Raw genomic sequence first — 19,250 nt, 5'->3', positions numbered from 1 at the left:
TGAAGAGGTTGTGTCGGTGGCCTCATAAGAGCCCCTTAGACTAACTCGTTTCACACTTGACTGCTACACAAACAGAATTATGTGAGTGGAAGTGGCAACACAAACCTTAGTAGTGTTGGTGACGAGTACATAGTTGCTCTGGTGACAAAAGTTACAACGTGCAGCCGTGACCAGACTTTGTGTCCGTTGTCGCTTCAGTCTTACATCTTCCTGCGATCGTGTGCAGAGTCACAGGACAAGAGTCGGTATTTATCAGCTCGTGGGCCAAAGCCCGAGTGATAAGTGATCTATTCCAGTCTTATCAGTCCTCCAAGCCAGTTGCTTATTAGGGACTAAAAACATCCTCCTTTAGAACGGTGACAGTCTAAGGCTACGTTCACACTGCAGGTGAAAGCGCATCAAATCCGACTTTTCTGACCCTGTGCGACCATCTATCCGATCATGGTGTGACAACGTGAACGGCACAAATCCGATATTTTCAAATCCGACCTGGGTCACTTTCGTATGTGGTCCTGAAGCCGATACATATCTGATGTTTTAGAAAGCGGCTGCTGTTTGATGGTCATGTCGCATTAAATCCGTCTTTTACATCACCGACACAAGACAGACGCTGATTATCAGCGCCCGACATCGCGAACGCTTCCTGGCCATCCCGTGTAGATGTCAGTGAAACTGTTGGGAAGAAAACGTTGGAGAAACATGAACATTTTCCTTGTTTTGTATAACCTGCAGATTCTGACAGAAATCTGCAGCTATCCTTTGAAGCAGCGCTCCTCTAAAACAGCAATACGGATCATTATTAGGCCAAATGTAGATAACACAATAACTTTATAACTTAAAGCAAAATTGGGAAACGTAAAGTCCGAAACAAGTCTTTATATTAAGGGCCATCAGTCACACAATACTGTTTGGTCTGGGTCTAAACAGAGCGCGTTGTGTGTGACGTCTTCTTTTATGCATGCGGGCGCTTTGAGCGTTCACAATAGAGCGCGTTTGCTGTCGCATTTTATTTGTAGTGTGAACGAGCAGACAAAAAAAATCAGATTTGATCAAAAAATCAGAATTGAGCATTAAGACCTGCAGTGTGAACGTAGCCTAAGCAATTTCCAGCATGCTGGAGCGCCGTGTCACAAGGTAAAAATATTGAAACTGAAGGATTGTTGATGGATCAACAGCCAATCTTTATGATAGGAACGGATTAGGATCAATTGGGCCAGAAGCTGATTTCCAGCAGGCGGCAGAGAAGTGGAGAAAAGTTTGAAACAGAAATAAAAATCTGACTAAAACCTGAAGCAGGGAAGTACAGAAACGCACCACCAGAGGGCAGTATTAGCTCACATTAGTCTCACTGACTGCTGCATCAGCAGCGCTCCTGCTCCCCCTGCTGGCAACTCGCTGCACATGCACTCCAGAGCAAATAGAGAATTAGAAATGTTTATTATTCACTAAATTCAATACTTTTTAGACAACATCATTTATGGAGGTACACAGTTACAAAAATGGTCTTTTTATAATAGCGTCAAAGAAAATAAATTCTTACAAAAATAAATGGCTCGCAAATGGTTTTTAAAATGACAACAATGTTCTTCATAAAAATACAAATGCAAGACGAATCACAAGCGAGTCTACATGAATTTAAGGTGTACAGTAGATTTTCACAAACGCTGAGGATTAAAGCTCGTTTTCATTGGCAAAGAATCAAATGAGTTCAGCTTATCGACAGAAACAGCGAGGCGGGTTTTTCAGGAGTGTGATGAAAACATACAGACACTGTGGTTAATTTGACTAATTTGCATAGTTTAAACACACAACTATGAGCCTACAGTATGTACAAGCACGAATGAATCTCCAGGTTTTAGAGACCAACTGTAAATTTGTTCTGATATATACGAAGAGCACGACTCGTTAAAAGAACGCACAATACAACACTGCCACACACAGCCTGTTGGCCAGTTTTGGTGTCACAACATCTGTAAAAAAATATAAAAATCTCAGTGTCGACAAAAGCAAAAAAACGGTAAAAGAAAGCTGTTAAGTTCAGCCACATTTAAGGTCGTTACGAACGCCGACGTGAGAAACCCTCAGCTAATGTTCGTCGGCCACACAGAGGCTGCGTGTTTGCTCACCTACAACATCACCGACTCTTATCTGTGGAGGAAAAAACAAAGAAAAGTCGCCTATCGGAGAGCAAACGCAGAAAAGCGAGCAAAGCGTTACCTCGGGCGACTAATTATTAGGTGACCTTCAAACCGCCTCTCTCCAACCGCAGCCTTTGATCCTCAGGAGTAGCCGTACCCTGCAAGCACTGAGGCCAAACAGGCCGGAGGCTCCTCCCCTCATTCTCTCCCAAAATCAGCGATTATTTGTTTACAGTAGATCATTAAACTTGCAGCGTGTTCCCCGTGTGTGTGTGAGCGTGAGTGTGTCCTTTAACTTTGGTCTCAGCAGGTCACAGAGTCTTTGTGGCATGTTGGAGTGTATCGTGTGCTGTGGGGAGAGTGGGTGCTCAGTGGTTCTTGTCATAGTCCTTCACCATGCGTTTGATGTGGAACAGTTTGTGTCTCAGCCGGCGGCACTCTGTCTTCTTAGCCTGGTAGTCGGACGTCTGCAGACGCAGCACAGAAAAGCCCGTTAAAACAGAAACTCCACACAGGTTTGGGTCAAAGGTCTTTAATAATAATAAATAATGTTTGTTTTAGGTGAGTTAATAAAAAATGCCTGATATGTCTCCTCACCTGCTTCAGGTCCTTCAGCTGGTTATATTCCTCAGCTACAATCTGGGGAATAACACAGAGGTTATAAGGTTTGGTGTGATCGTCATACACAAAGGAAACATTAAAGCTCACATTTTGTGTCTTTTATGCACAGAGAGCTTAATAAGCAATGACTTTTTTAACACAGTGGCTCTGAGTCACTCTTCACCCTCGATAAAGGCCAAGTCGAGAGACTCTACAAAGTCAGACAGGTTGGAGTTGTGATCCGAGAAATGAACTGTACAAAAACTGACAGTTAATGGAAAACTCTGATATTAGCATAACTCCCTGTAACAATTCTCAGAAAGGTTAGTATATTTATAACAGCGGGGGACCGATCAGCTTCTAAAAGCCAACGAGCAATGATGGAAAAAGCTCCTGCGTGTGACTCTCGGAGCTTAATATAGACGCTTTTCCATTAGTATCTACTCGGATCGACTGGTTTTCCATTACAACTAAAAACCAGCTAATGTGCATGATCGTTGTTATAGCAACGCATCCGACTGCGTAATTAGTATGCGTCACGAACGTTGAGGCGACGATATAAACTCCGGGTTAGTCTGTGTGGCTCCTCGTCACGCTCGGGGAACGCAACTCGTGACTCTGCAAATAACGCCACTGACCAGCCAATCAGTGGCGTGCAGTCTGACGACATCACATTTTAGTACCTGCTCGGATCGCAGGTACGATGACCTGATGGAAAACCCTGAAAACTTTGGCGAGTCGATCCGAGTAGGTACCAAGGCGGACTTTATCATCGCAGTTTTTTAAGTGACAAACACAATAAATACGTCAAATATAGAACAAATGTAAATGTTTGTTTTGTCGTCTTTGCAGATCCAGGATCGTATTTAAGATAAGATAGAACTTTATTAATCCCTCGGGTGGGTTCCTCTGGGAAATTCGATGATTTATTATGTGAAAGGAGTTCCACTGAGAGGGAGCTTCTCTATGATCCTGCTTTAGTGTCCTTTCCGTGTCCAGGCTCGTGCAGCTCAGCCGTGTCGTGACTTTCTGAGGAGAGGTTTCATCTCACCTGGTATTTGGCTGAGGTGTCGTCCAGCGTGTCCAGCTGCCGGCTGAGCTTGTTCAACTGGTCGTTAATGTCGTCCATCTCAGCACACAGCCGCTTGTACTCCCGAAGGTCGGCGTCAAACTCTCTCTTATAATCGTGTCGCTGATCATCCGATGTTATCTCTGGGTACATGCTGGAGGAAAAGAATGAAGGGAGGCAGGTGGTGCAGAGGAATGAGTGATGGAGAGACAGCAAAGGAAAGAAAGACAAACATCAGCATTGCAAATAAATCTCGACCAATCAAAATGCAGAGTTATCAACTCCATCAGTCAAGTAAACGTTTACTTCTACAGCACATTTAAAACAACCAGCTTATAAGCATATGCACCATAATAACAGTCACTAAATCAACTGCAAATATACGCTAAAAATCATTAAATAAAACTAAGTAAAACAATGCTTTTTCTATAATAAAATCCAGCTCAACTAGAACTGAATCTGGATCTAGGAATATCCAAGAGCAGCTGGCTCACAGACCTCAGTGTCGTGATAGTTTAATAAGGTGCCGCCAAACCATTAAGACAAGTGCTGACATTTTAAACTGGATCCTGAAACAGAGCCAGCATCAGGAGACCAATTAGGGCTGCCACGATTAGTCGACTATCAAAATCGTCCACGACTGATTTAATAGTCGACGCGTCGTTTGAAGCTTTGTAAGATCCTGAAAGACGCAGGAATAAGTAGCAGGATTTAAGAGTGTAATAACGGACTGAAACAGAAGATGGCAGCACTGCATGTACAAGGATGCCAGCTGCCGTTAAACCCCGAAGAAGAAGAAGCTGTGTCCCAGAATTCATAGCGCGGCCCAGCTCAGTTTATAACAATGGCGGCAGCTAGTTAGTTTTAATATTACTTTTATTACTCTTTCTGGGTCACAAAATAAACGTTTAACATATTTTCAGGCGAGAATGTAGCTGTGTAAACCTCAAATATCTGCTCAGTTTATCAGGACACCACATATTTTCAAAAGCGCTCCGACGTTTTCGGAGATGTCTGTTACCCACTAGCTCGATAGTTAGCCGGGGGCTAGGCTAACTAGAGCCGTGAGAACACCGGACTCCCGGCAAATCGTTTTCAAACCCACCGCCATCTTTCACTACTCAGGTTAAACATGATATATAAGTCACTTAGATAACTTAAAATGTTATTGTTTGGCTTTTTTCAGTATTTTATTTGTTCCTGAGTAAATCGGTTTGGCTGAGATTAAAGTTATAGTTTTTACACAGCTGAATAAACATCAAGCAGACAGCTGATTATCAGAAGTGTGAGATGCTGGAGAATTTACTCCGGTGTCCTGTTATAGTTTAGATAGCAAGGAGTTTATTAAACTTCACCGAAACAATCTGCAAATTTCATTAAAATTTAATAAACTATCATCTTGTCTTTATTTTTAGTTAGCACAGACCTTAAACAGTTAAAGCTGTAAGCTAATGATAGTTATATAAGAGCAGATGCTGCTGGTGCAATAAGCTGTACGTTTTATGTCCAATGGATGATGATCTGATTAATCGAGTAATCGCAAAAAATAATCGGTGACTAGTCGACTATCAAAATAATCGTTTGTGGCAGCCCTAAGGCCATTAAAGGTGTAAAGCGCTCACGCCCTTTCTTTCATGCAAAAGGTGAGCTGCTGCTCAGCGTCCAGGCCAAGTGATCAAAGCCAGCATAAAAGAATGACTGATATTCCTTCAGCACAGAAACACTGAAAGTTCAGCTGTGGCGAGTTCAACTTTAAATGTCTCCCTCTGGGATACTGAAAGTGTGAATAAATGTAACCATGCACAGTGTAAATTTCCTGTCTCTATAATGGACCTTGTACCTTTGTCCCACTTCTCTAATTATGGCCGAGTACAGCTCATGTGAGGCGGCATGCTTTAGAGGATTAACTGCTCTCCTGGACAGAGCGAGGGAAACGCCGTGGCCTCTCGTCCTTTGAGTGTCTGTAACTTTACCATTTTAAACGTACATGTTTCAAATCAAGAGATGTTCTCCCTGCACTTTCCCTAAATGAAGGTACTGTGCATGGTCTTCTGAGCTTAGGAATTAAGTCGTGTCAGAGAATATAGGTCAGGTCCCGAGGGCACGACAGCATTCGGCTGCAATCCCCATCCTGAGTTTTTTGCCTAATGACATTTTCTTCTCTAATCCAGACTGTGAGTGAGCAGCTCACAGATAAAGTGGAAGATTATTTCTCACCTCTCCAATTCTTCTGCATCCAGTTCATTGCCCGTCTCTCCTCCCGTGGTGTACTCCGTGTCATACTGAGACTCGTCCAGTTCTGGGTTACGTCTGCGCCTCTTGCCCCTGTTTGCGGAGGGTTTGCGGCCTCCGCCCGTCTCTTCTGAGGGGCTCGAGCTGGTCCCCCCGCTGTGGAAGAAAATGTCCACATCATGGCTCTGTTGAGTGAGGTGTGCTGTGACCAATGGTCGGCTGTTTGTCCGTTCAGAGTACCTGCAGAAAAAAGACATGAGAACGCGGCTTCTTCTTTCACGGGCTTACCCCCCCGAGGGGGTAATGATTATAAGTTTAGAAGAGCTTAGAGCTCGGAGCTTTTTGTTTTTCACCAAGGAGATTTTTGCATTTGTGTTTTTCATCAGTTTGGGAAACAGTAATGGCAAACATCATCCCACACATGGAAAAGATCAGCAGCGTTTAAACCATAACGTGCTTGACGCTGCAGATAGGAGCACACGAAACTGACAAAACCAATCGATAACGTCAGCAGAGTTTTTCCATGTTGATCTCTGATTTAATGATCGATACTACTTTCTTACATTATGCAGCTAGACTGGAATTACATGTAAAAGAGATTTGGGGAGGGAACTTTGCATTATGAGGCTAAGATTTAAAAAAGCAGACTGTTCATCGTGCAATATGACCCAGAGTTACTGCAAAAAAGACGATCGCGTGTGCTGCCACCCTGTTTCCTTTTCCCTCAGCTTCCTTTAGCTTTTTTAGTTTTCACAGTGCAGAAAGGTGTAGTCGAACATTTTAAAAATATTTAACCAAAGATTAAAAAGCTCTAACGACATTATAATCACAATAATAAAAGAGTGCTCCTAAATGCCCCGGGCAGACGCCATATGGAGGAAGGCAAAGGTAGACCTTTACTAACCCATTTATGATTATTGCTGCTCATATCTACAATCTGACTCTGTGCCGTATGGAGGCTCTCAGTGACCAGGAAGCAGCTACAGCTCTTTAATAATGAGAACGAGAGACACATTCAATTTTATGGGTTTGTGGGGATTTGTGGAGGAATCCAAATCCAATGGCACAGATATTACAAGCTCCTAAAAAACAACTGTGCACACTGCATCTCTGCTGCTTATCAAACACAGGTTCTGTTTGCCTTGTGAGGAAAATCTGCACTTTGAACCACATCGACTCAGCGTAAAGTGTGTGTATTTTGTGCTGTTAACAGCACAGTCATATATATATACACATACATATATATACACATACATATACATATATATATACACATATATATGTATGTGAAGAGGAAAATATAAACAGATTAATTCTGCATCATTGAGCCAAAGAATCTGTGGCAAAGATATTTTGTAACAATCTATTTCTTTTCTCTTCCTCTGATACAATAAATATGTTCAATGATAAGTCCTGAGCTCAGGGTAAAGTGTGTGTTCTTATTAGTGATCTCACACAGCTGACTGAAGTGACACAAATCAGGAAGCACGAAACAGTTCTGTGGTTCTGGGATTGTGTGAAAAGAATAACAATCTACAATAATAATAATACAGAGTATATACTATACACGCCAGACAAATATCTGCAAGCTCACGGTGTTGAGATAAGTATTCAAAGAAAAGTGAACCACCTACTCATTGTTGTCGTACGCATCGTCATTGTAGGAGCTGCTCTCCACCTTGGGTGGGGGGTAGGAGACGACGCTGTTAACTGAGGCGTTAAGCGGCCCGCCTCCCTTCTCTGACACCAGCAGGGTCGGGGCATCCTGAACACTCCGGCTTTCCTCCACATTGTTCACCTTCAGCAGGACGGAAAAAGCAGAGAGAGCAGGTTCAGCAGATGCAAACAAACAGCTGACGCACTCAAAGACCAGACCAGCACACGGCCTCGTTTCTCCTCTGACACATCGGATGCACCAAAACCATCTACTGGGAATTTGTTTTGTGCCATTCGTAATATTTACTAGTTCTACTTAGCAAAAGCTTTGAAGCAGTGAAATATACTAAAGTAGAAAGTGATAAAGGAAAGCGTTGGCTTCAATGATGGCTTTTAAAGACACAGAGAACGAGATGAAGGAAAAAGTTTAGTAATTAGTACTTTAAGTCTGAGTGAGCAGTCAGGCATAAAATTGCACTTTGCAATCCAACTCCACACTGAGCAGCTCGGCTCGCAGTGCACGAAAAGCTCAGGAGAGCAAAAACAAAGGAGAGCTACAGGAGGTGAATTATAAATCAAAACTAAGCCTAACCAAAAATAAACCAATTCTTTCAGACTGCAATAAAATACTGTTTGTTTTACTGACGCCTGTTTCTGATCCTTAAAACCTAAAGCAGTGAATGACATACACAGCAATGCTTCACTTCTTTCTACTCTCTCACGTCTTCACGGACACCTGGAACGGATCTGCCCTTCCTGTCTGTCGTTAAACAAAAGGAGTCGAAACGTTTCCCTGTATTTCCAAGTCCTTCCTGTGAGGTCAGGTGACAGCATGACGGCTTTCCTCACAGTGAAGGCCTCAGGGTCGGTCAGTGTTTAAGCCACTAAGTGTATCAATGATTAGACCTGCGAACAAAGGCCTTGAAACGCGCTCTACTATCTCTACTACCTCGCACCGAGGGTTTACTAACCAACCACCGTACACAGCTCTACTCCTGTGATAACATCGACCAGGTTTTCCGCTCTCTAGGTGGTACATCGCTAAATTCCTGAGAGCTAAACATCAGCCTTGCCCCTAAAAAACAATAATCACACTGGGTGGAGCGCTTGGGTGGGGGCGAGCAGGGCTTCGTGCAGCTGCAGGAGAATCCTGTTGGAAGAATCTCAACAATGTCCTCTCAGTGAGAAGCACAGCGGCTGTGAGCGCAAGCACAGTAAGAATGTCTGAGAGTGCTGGGCCTGCTGAAGCAAAGCCAGGAGGCAAAGATTGACAGGAAGATTAAAAAAATGGCTCGCAGGCAATGTTGGATGTTGATGAGGAGGCGCTGACCCATGGAGCAGCAGTATAAATGAGGCATAAGTGCATGTCAACAAAGGAAGGAATTAGGGGGCATAGACAAAGAAACAGAGTCTTGATGGAGACTCTTAAGGCTTAAAAGCAGAAAATCAGGAGATGTGTCTGTGTCAGCCGGGAAAGGTCGGCTTGCATAACTTTATAAACCTTTTATTTGAGGTAATTAAGTAGAGATGATGGTCTTTACAGAAACTTGTTAGAGCAGTGACTAATCAGAGATTTAACTACTCAGACACGAGGTGAAAATGTGGAAGAGTAACCGATTCTTTGCTCTCCAACTCACCAATATTTTCTCATTATAATGTTGAGTTCACGCTGCTTAATGTCCTGACAGAACATTTTCTAACTGTGAAGCAGCTCAGGATGCTGCAGACAGCCCTGCAGGAACCGACTCTGATGACCTCATGCAGCACACACAATGCAGCGCACCACCTCGGGCCAGCTGAATGCAGCTTGTGTGTGAGGTCATCAGAGCGAGCCAGGCCTCCCTGAGCTCAACAACAGAGACGGGTCCAATCTCAGACCGACCACAGCCTTAGACTGTCACTCGCCTGGTGCTTAAAGGAGCCAAACGAGGCCGATGACTCATTCTGTGGCAGCGACGCAGGTAGTGTGTCAACAAAGTAATAAAAAAAGCCTGCAGTGTGAATGTGACTGGCTGTGATCATCATAATGATAGTAATATAATGAACGTAAGGACAGGAGAAAGCCACTGGCACACGCTGGCCGATGTGCTTCATGTAGAGCGCAGTCTTCATGCAGGAAGTTTGACGCACAGACTACAGATCATATATGTTGTAAACGTATAATTATCTGCTCCCACTGATCATTAAATCCTCTAAGATTCATCTTTCTGACTGTACAAACTCTTCTGTGACTAAAAATATACTTTGGTGTTTTGACTTCTCGGAGAAATTTGTTCTAGTGAAGAGACTTCATTACTGCTCCTGCAACGAGCTTGATGACTTCACTGTGCTCCATTATTAGGCAGCAGTGCTAGTCACTGTGGGCTCTTCTCATTCACTCCACCCTGCCTGTACACCTCTGCGCGCTATGTTACACTGTCGGGAAGGACGAGCTCTCTCAACAACAAACAGCTCTATATCATTCACCAGTACAACACGTCTGTTTGGTGGAACTTCAGGTATCTTTGCAAGAGCTACACTGTGACTCCCAGCGTCCTTCGACACACCGGTGTAATCAAATGATATTAGGCGAGAATGTAGCAGTCTTAGTTTTGGTTGTGCGGCCTGCGTCGGCTGTCTTAGGGCGAGAGGGAGGATGCAGCGGAGAACATGCAAACGCCACACAGAAAGGCCTGATGGTGGAATTGAACCCAGGACCTTCTCGCTATGAGGCAACAGTGTGAACCACTGTGCCCTGTTTAATCATAATTAATCTGGGTTTCTTTCTTTTGTAGCTGGCACGTATCTGCTATGTGCCATGTTTGTATATTTATCTGCGTTTCTGACATTCGAGTGGATGATGTTTGAACAAACACTAGATGGGAACAGGAAATAAAGACCATTAGTGTGATGAGGTGCTGTGCCGGAAACCTGCAGTACATTACGTGACTGAAAACATTTCTTAGATAAAAGTGCACGTTTCTCTGCATCCTTAATTCATCAGACTATCCTGTTACGGCTGGTTACGAACTATAATTAAATCTCTTACACAGCGCTCCCACATTTCAGTTCCTGGTCCTACATGACTGAAAGGCTGTTGACTTTTAGAAAAACACAGAGGCAAACCACCTGCCTGCTTACCATCTCCTCGGGTGGTTAATGATTATTCAGACTGAAACCAGGTTGTAGGCCATTTGCAAACAATCACCGATTGCTATCATCCTGACCCTGAACAAAGTGACTCGGTCAGAGGAAACGTTAGCGTTAGCGTTACTGTTTCCCTGCTGAACCTTTCACAACATCACACATGAAACTCCTCTCGGACTGTGAACTCATAAAGCCAGGCAATAAAAGCATATGAGAGAAGTAAACTGGCGATCAACACCAATCAACTGTCTCTCGACGCAAGTTATATGTTACAAACAGCAGGGGTAATCAACAGACTAAAATAGGGTATGTGCAAGTCTCTGCTTGGCTATTTACAGGTCACCACAATCGCCTACCTGTCATTATCACTGATGACTATCTACACAAGAAGATTACCTCACTGGCAGCTGCCTGCTCACCTACTTCGCTGCCATTTAGCAACAAATCACATTATTTGTGACAGAGAGGTAAAGCAAGTCGGCTTAATCGTTTATGCAAAAGACACAAAACAAACCCCGCTGTGGTTGAGCATTTCATCATCTTATCAAATCTGTCGTGATTACTGTGCTCCACCTGAGGCTGGATTTAAACTCTGCGTGACCCTGCTCACTTGACTCCAAGCTCTGCATGCATAGACTCTAGGCTAGTTTGGGGCAAAGGAAATGCAGGAATGCAGGAAGGAAATGTGATTTAGTTTTTTAAATCCTCCATTTAAACCTTATTAAACTGTGTCCGCCATCCTGTTGTCTCTTACCCAGTCCTCTACATCTCTGCCCTCTGAGGCCTTCCCACCAACAAGAGGCTCTTCCCAGTAAATATTCGGTTTGCCGTAGCGCCAGATCTTCCCTCTTGTCCTCTGAGCGAAGAAAGCAGCAACACTCAAGGCGATGACAACCAGGAATCCACATGCCATTGCAATTCCCTGGTAACGACAAGAATATGAGTCTGAGTACATCACAAAAGAGATAAGCGCCGAGATAAAGTTGGTTTATCCCGGTACAAAAAGTACAAATGTGTGGCAACATTACGAGTCACAGTGCTGCACAGAACTAATGTGAGAAGGAAATCTCACTTACACCACAGTTTGAACAGGTTTTAACAAGCAGATAACAGAAAACAACTGAAGTCGTTACCATTTTCACTTTTAATAAACGGCTGATAAACACAGAAATAATCAAAAAACAAATCAATCAAGAAAACCTCTCGCAGACTTTTTACCATTTCAGAATAAACAGGTTCATCGGGCAGCGTCATCATTAAATAATCCTGGAAACAAATCCTTCATTTAATATAGCTACAGACCTCCTGTGGGTCCACAAAGCAGTAATGGTACAGGTACTGGTTGTACATGGGGAAGCCTCCCACTCCTCCCATCTGCGAGTAACTGGTCTGGTAAAGATTCTGGCACATCATGAGCATTGGATTGTACATCATACTGGAGGAGCTCTGGGCCATGGGGTTTACCCCCACGATGTAGACGATGTTTATGATGCCCTGAAAGACACAGAAACAGTGCACCGACATATTTAGTGTAAGAGTAAAGACACATGTGACATCTGAGGGCTGATTAGTGAAAGAGGCGTTTCAGAGGCAGCAGCATCAGATTACATGATGGCAAACAGTCAGCAGCAATCTTATCACATGTGTGGAGAACACATTGTGAGTCCAAAGGCCACAGTACAAGGAGGAGACAGACACCTTCCACGTTGGACTAACAAATGTTCACTGGCTCTCTGGCTTTCATAAGTATGTATTTAATAGTCAAATCAAGTGGAATCATTTTTAAAAAACAAACATTTATGTTAACAGTAAATGAATGAATCATCACAGTGAAAGCTTCCAGGTCAGCACAGAAAGTCAGACTCTCTCTTTTCACACTGGCTCCAGAGTCGTGCTCTGTACACTGAGCTCAATAAACGTAATGGTGTGCTGGATTAACATCTGTATGCAGCGGTCCAACAGAGCGAAGAGTAGAAGTATTCGGCTTCAAATTATGTTTCTGGTATTTCGGGTTTTAGAAAACATCCAAATTTAAATACTATTCATAACAAAGAAAGGCGTTCCCAGTTTTGACTGTCGGCGTAGGTGTGAGATGGGAAGCTTGCAGGAAAATACTGATGATGATATGATTATGTTAAAAATACACTTTATTATCCTAATGGAGTTCCAGTTTACTATCCACCTGAATTAACCTGAAAGAGCAGAGCTCTCACAGACATGCTTGCTGTCCATGTACGTATCTGTGCATGTGACTTATTATATCATTACATCACTGAGCTCGGTACCACAACGACTATCAGCTGTTTGCAGTGGACAACGACACCGTCTACAGGCCCAATATTACAAACTTAAACTCAGAAGCTAAACAATCTGTTTGTGTTTCCCTCTATTCATATTTTTGTGGGGACCAAAATCCCCACGAGTCTGAAGACATTTTTGAGGCTCAAAATGTGGTTTTCGAGTCAGGGTTACAGTTAGGTTAGGCTCAGGCTCAGGGTCAGGCTCAGGGTCAGGGTCAGGGTCAGGCTCAGGGTCAGGGTCAGGGTTAGGGTCAGGGTTAGGGTCAGGCTCAGGGTCAGGGGCTAGGGAAAGCATTGTGTTAATGACATGTCCCCACAAAGATATGAAAACATGGTGTGTGTGTGTGTGTGTGTGTGTGTGTGTGTGTGTGTGTGTGTGTGTGTGTGTGTGTGTGTGTGTGTGTGTGTGTGTGAGAGATTCAGTGATGACTGTAAATTAATTTCCCTTTAAGCTTTACTGTCTGTGCAACAACAGTTTAAGTATATGTCTTGAGCTAAAATTATTTTAGCTGCATGATGATAAAGTTGAGCTCTTTCGGCAGGGGAGTTGGGGATTTTTGTCAAACAGCTGATGAGAACGACTACAAAAGGTTTTGTCCTAAATGGGAGGTTTATGAGGGAGCTCGGGTCACGTTGGGGTGGCTGTAGCTCAGGAGGCAGAGCGGGTCATCGAATAACTGGAAGGTTGGTGGTTTGATCCCTGGCTGCTGCAGTCTGCATGCCAAATATCCTTGATACTGACCTCAAGTTGCTCTCTGCATCCATCGGAGTGTAAATGTGTGTGAACGCTACACAGAAAGCACCTGTGTGAATGAGGCATGCTGTGTAAAGCACTTTGAGTGCTCAGGTACATTATTCACCGTGTTATGCTAGCTTTTGTAAATAATTGACTTATTTAAAGTACAGGGCTCCTGTGTTTCAGTCTCCTCAGTGATGCAGAAGCACAGAGTCAGAGTTCGCTCCATCAGATGAAGGTTCTCTTCTATTATCTCCAGAAAATTAGTAAAAATATATTTACAGCTTTAAAACTGTCCAGCAAAGGTGTTTTTATTTAGTTTTGTACCTTGTCTAGTTTGAATTTGTCGAGACTTCTTTGCTTTACTGATTATTTGCCACTCCCATATTTTACAGTGTTATGATAGCACAACCTGGCAAACACTGAGGAGACAAATAAAGTGTTGAGAAACATAATTTTCACATGAATATTATGCTTTCAGAAGATCACTCACCAAAGTACTTGCACTCCTCTCTGTGTGTGTTAATAAAAAAAGAGCACATGGGAAATTAAAAGCAGTTTTACCTGCAGGGCAGCCATCAAAACGCTGGATATCAAGACAGCCAGGAAGTACTTTCTGCTGCGGACTGCGTTGGTTTTAGAGAAGCTGGCAATGAAGAAGGCCAGTGCTCCTACGAAGTTAATGGCTGCCATGGCAATCATAGCAGCTTTGGCCGAGTAAGGAGAAATGTAGGAGCCGGAGCCGTAGTAGTTTCCGTATCCGCCGTAACCACCGTAGCCCGAGCCGTAGCTGCCTCCAATGTAGCCGCTGCCGTAGCCCATCCCAGAACCGTAGTAACCCATTCCCGAGCCGTACCCGTACTGGATATCCCACATGAGCGTGGAAGCCACACAGGCGAATATCGCCAAACACAGCACTATGACTGTGACCATCATGGCTTTGACGATCCCAGGAGGTGACAGCCATTTGTAGAAGTGCTGCGGCTTGTCCTCCATGTAGTAGGATCCTGGTGGAGGTGGGTACACGTTGTAGTCGCTCTGAGGGCCATGGAAGCTCGCCGCAGGCCCAAAGCCATTGTTGGGTGGAGGGGTGAAAGGGGGACTGTAGACCGGCGGACTCTCGTAATGCTGTTTGTCAAACATCGCTCAAAGACGTCTGAAAGTGTAAAGAGAAACACACAAAAAGTCCGTCAGCAACCGAGAGATCAACATGTACGGCGCACAGGCGGGAGGAGCCGTCCTGAGCTGCGTTTCAGCTGAACTGATATGAGCAACGCTACATGAGCAGATACGGGAAAACTAGGTGTGACTAGCAAACGAGGACAGTGTAAATGTTTTACCATTTACAAGGGAGTGCGTTTTATGATGGCACAACTAAGCTTTGTTTATCCAGTTTTCTCCTGTTTGGCTGAGAAAATCACGTCTTGGACAGATCACATAGAAAAAGACACACAGAGAAAAAAATGAGAGGAATAGCCGCAGTTATGAGGTCTGTGAAGCAGCCGAGTCAGAATCAGTACGGAGACGTCAGTACCAGGACAGGGAGAGCATCCAAACAACAATACTTTCCTTTCTGCCTCTTTACAGGCTGTGGAAGTGTCTCTAGCCTCACGATGTCCACAATTTGAATATTTCACATCTCAGTATCCAGCTAAACATTTTTCTGCTACACAGAGATTTGCAAGGCCGCAGTTTACGACATAACAATCCCCATTCTTCTAACGCCGAGCTGTACAGGGAGTGGGAGGCCAACACGTTTCACTGAAAGGCACGTAAACAGCTTTCCTGCAGAAGACCTCGAGGCCTCCGTTACCTTTATGTTACTGAAAACTGTGCTCTCTCTGTGTGTGGTGTAAATACGAGTATAACAAAGCGTTACACCTGCAACTCATTAGTTAGCATTGTCATTCAACAAATAAAGTGTAACCGGATCTCAAGTTTCATTTAAAACAGCATGTAGACACACGTACAGAGCCGGTGGAAGAGCATGTTTGACATTTTTCTTACTCCGTTTCTGTGCTGAGATGTTTCGGGGGGGTTATTGGTAATTAAAAAAAAAAAAAGAAGGAAAAGCCTAAGATGCCGAGTCATTCAGAAGTTTAGACACACAGAGAGAGACACAGTCCCTGGCACTGCCCACAGTGTCATAACTCTTGCTCTCTTTTATGGGACTCGGGTGAACACAATGGAAGAAGAGGTCTCGCCTCAGAGCCTCCATCTCAGACACCTTCCCATTATACCCTCCCTCGGTCCTCCATGTCCTTCAACCCCCATACAATTGCCCTGTCTCTTAACTCTCTCCCCCGCTTCTCTCCTGCCCTCCATAACTTCTTGTCTTTGTTTCAGGAGCAGGAGGGCAAGAAGTCAAGGCTGCCCGTCACGGGAGCAGTGTTGCTATGAAACCAAAGTTAGAGAGAGAGAGAGAAAGAAATTGGGGCAGTGTCCGGGGACGATCAAACAAGGGCTCCTCTGTGCTGCTCCTGCACGGACGGAGGCAGAAAACAGAAAAACAGAAAGAGGGGGGTACAGGTGGATGAGCATGTCCTTTATTCTCAGCTGGGTGCTCGTTTAGTTCCTGCTACTGCGTTTGTTTATATCGGTAATTTAGCTTTTTACAGCAGCCCACTGTCCCCAACTCAATAAATGTTGAGCAATGAAACAAACCAACAGAGGCCCAGAAGATGCAATCAAGCAATGAGTTTGAATGAACACAGGAGAAGAAGTCTGCAGCATCACATCAGCACACGTCTCCTCCTAAGAATGCACTTGAAAATGCTTTTATAACATCGGGGTTAACGCCCCTTCTCACGTCGATTACAGATCAAATACATTGATTACAGTAAATGGTACATGTTAGATGGCTAAAACAGACACCGAAGTTCCTCTTCCTATAACACCTTCCATACATGGCAATAAATTTAAAGCCTAGATGGTCTAGAGGGCTTGTCCTTTCTTGACTGGTCTTCTGTCATCTGTTACCAAGCAAACTGAAATGCAGTTAGAAGCTAAATGAATTTGGGGCCTTTGGCCTGGCAGGATTATGTGTTTGTAAGCGTGTACGCTGTTTATCCTTCTGTGCTCCAAGTCACCTACACAATAGATTGTGAAGACACAGCGCTTCACAAAGCTTAAAACCTTCTTTAATAGACTGAGCATCAACTCTGAATGAGCACAAACATGCAATGTGTATAAAATAATTATATGTAATAAAAAGGTTAATATGGTGGCAATAGCTTTAATAAACATCTTTAATGCAATATCAGTGCTGTAGGATATTATTAATGCAATGGTAATAATGCAGGTTATATTGTAGCAGTAAAATAATTTCTGTATGTCCACACCACTCAGCTCTGACTGCGTGACTTCTACCTCACATTTAATTGCTTCTCCCTAAAATTTCCACTTGATTGCACAAGCAAAAGCTGAGCACCTCAGGTCATCTCAGGAAGAAATCAGCCAACAAGCCACTACACACTTAAAATACTCTGTTTTAAATAAATAATAAAACTACTACTACTATTACTACTTCAGATTGAGAGCTTGTACATGAACAAGAAAGATGTTTGTAGCTGCAGCACAATGATTGTTATAGCCCACAAAAACATGGGGATTACTTATTGGGGACCTTTTCTCCCAGTACTGGCCTGGATACAGTGTAACTACTGTAGCAGGAGTAGTACAACACCGACAGCAGTATCAGTACGTGTTTGTCTAACACTGGGTTGCCTGGCTCGTTTTGAGGCTGGGCAGAGAGCGCAGTGCTTGCACCGAAGTCACAGGTCACGTCAGACGCCCACCAGCCACAGTCTGAGCACCACTACAACACAGAGTCTCTATCATCCGTCGCTCATGAAGGAATTCCAGTTATACAGTCACATGCCGTACATCTGTCAAAAACTATTAGACCCCTGCCCGATGTAGGCTGCGACCCACTGGCACACTCACACGGGAGTCAGCCAAGACTTCCTGCTCAAAAACACCCACTGACAAAGCTGCACCATAAAATCTGTGGGGAATAATCACAGCTTTCTTTTAATGCTCTAACACGAAAAAAGCTTGAGGGACGCGTTTCACCTGGTGGTTTTAAAACCCTCCCCGTGCCAGACCGAGACACAAAGACAGGCACACGGACCTCCAACAATGACTTTACAGAATAACCAGCTGATTGAGGAAAAAGTAGGCAAACTGAAGCAGGAGGTAGGCAACAGACCCCCGGTGTCTACAACGCTTACACGGTCTTAATAAAGGTTGCATTAAGAGTCGGATCAGCCATTAGAGTAGCTCTGCTTTAAATATGAAGGATGATAAGATCAAGGCGCTGTAAGGTGTGCAGTATTTTGCATGGCCAAAGCACAACTTCACACACACATGTATTTATATTCATAAGCGCTAACCTGGGTACATACATCACTGAGGTAACACAGCGGTCTAACTGATTACATGCTTCAAGTACTTTGGATTTAACCGTGATTTATTTTACGTCAAACTAAATACTCGTCGTGATATCAATACAGGCGGGGTTTTGCGCTCTTTCGAACAAGAGGGATTCTGGTAGTTTTAAACAGATTTATGTACCGAGCGTAAGCTAGCTAGCAGGACTCGGGGGTCGTTAGCCCACCTGTCGAAGTAACGAATGTAAACCCGACACTCGCTGTAACAGCGGCAAGTATGAACAACTTTATGAGACATTAAAGAAAGTTACCTCACTTCTTAGAGGCAAAAAAGTCACAGTCTGCATTACCTCTATCCACCTCACGGTTATCTTACCTGAGGTCGCCGAAGGGGGGGGGGATAGAAACTTGACCAGTGGCCGCCCTTATTTCCTGTCAAAACTCTCCTTCCTTTACAAGTGTGAAGCTGTTTGGGAAACTAAAGCGCCCGTAGAAAAATGCGTTTCTCCGTTTAAAGTAAACCTCTATCTGAAAGCAGCGCTGGAGTGGTTTCTCCGTCTGTAGCAGCCGTCTGTCCCCGGCACAGAGGCGCAGTGAGCGGTCTCTGAACAAGTGCTTTGTCCCGCTGGTCCGCCGCGATGATGAGGCCCGCCGCGCTACACCTCCGCCTTTCAACCGCAAGAGGTCGCGCTTTCTGCCTTAGCACGGCGACACACTAGACGCACGCATTATTAGAAAGCAATGTTTTCGCAGCAGACACATAGTAATAACATTTAGCAACAAAAGGGCTCAAAAAAACGGAAGCAGGCATAGTCTTCCGCTAGACGATATAGTTCTTAAAGCTCATCAACAAACCGGCTTCAGCGTAGATGCTTAAGAGGGACCGTAAAAAGTTTACACTAGTTAGAAAATAACACCGAGAGGGGAAAAAATACAAATTAAAACTTTTGCTAGGATTTGTTTTCAATAAAAGCTGTATTTTTGGCACGTGCTCTTTAATTA

At 44.0% G+C, this 19,250-nt stretch overlaps 1 protein-coding gene across 2 annotated transcripts; it reads right to left on the bottom strand.

The window, feature by feature from the left end:
• Positions 1-1,418: 1,418 nt before the first annotated feature.
• On the bottom strand, positions 1,419-18,988 carry LOC113009663 (occludin). 2 transcript variants are annotated; one of them, XM_026148114.2, is made up of 9 exons: positions 18,625-18,988; positions 14,422-15,013; positions 12,124-12,315; positions 11,576-11,743; positions 7,674-7,837; positions 6,025-6,279; positions 3,790-3,961; positions 2,736-2,777; positions 1,419-2,605 (listed from the first exon to the last, which is right to left on the bottom strand). In XM_026148114.2, exons 2-9 carry the CDS (start codon positions 14,998-15,000, stop codon positions 2,507-2,509), a joined length of 1,671 nt encoding a protein of 556 aa, XP_026003899.1. In that variant the 5' UTR covers positions 15,001-15,013; positions 18,625-18,988; the 3' UTR covers positions 1,419-2,506. The 2 variants fall into 2 exon arrangements, with proteins under 2 accessions (XP_026003899.1, XP_080147792.1); XM_080291666.1 differs by having other exon boundaries at positions 6,025-6,195.
• Between the last annotated feature and the right edge of the window lie 262 nt (positions 18,989-19,250).

This window comes from Astatotilapia calliptera, chromosome 17, assembly GCF_964374335.1.
Source record: "Astatotilapia calliptera chromosome 17, fAstCal68.1, whole genome shotgun sequence".
Lineage (NCBI taxonomy): Eukaryota > Metazoa > Chordata > Actinopteri > Cichliformes > Cichlidae > Astatotilapia > Astatotilapia calliptera.
This window is presented reverse-complemented; position numbering and strand designations above follow the sequence as displayed.

Excerpts from the sequence above, each read along its gene's own strand:
- LOC113009663 (XM_026148114.2), bottom strand. The coding sequence starts at position 15,000 with ATGTTTGACAAACAGCATTACGAGAGTCCGCCGGTCTACAGTCCCCCT. Across the intron at positions 6,280-7,673 it reads GATGCGTACGACAACAATGA|GTACTCTGAACGGACAAACA; the intron begins GTAGGTGGTTCA and ends TTTTTTCTGCAG. Across the intron at positions 2,778-3,789 it reads ACACCTCAGCCAAATACCAG|ATTGTAGCTGAGGAATATAA; the intron begins GTGAGATGAAAC and ends GTTATTCCCCAG.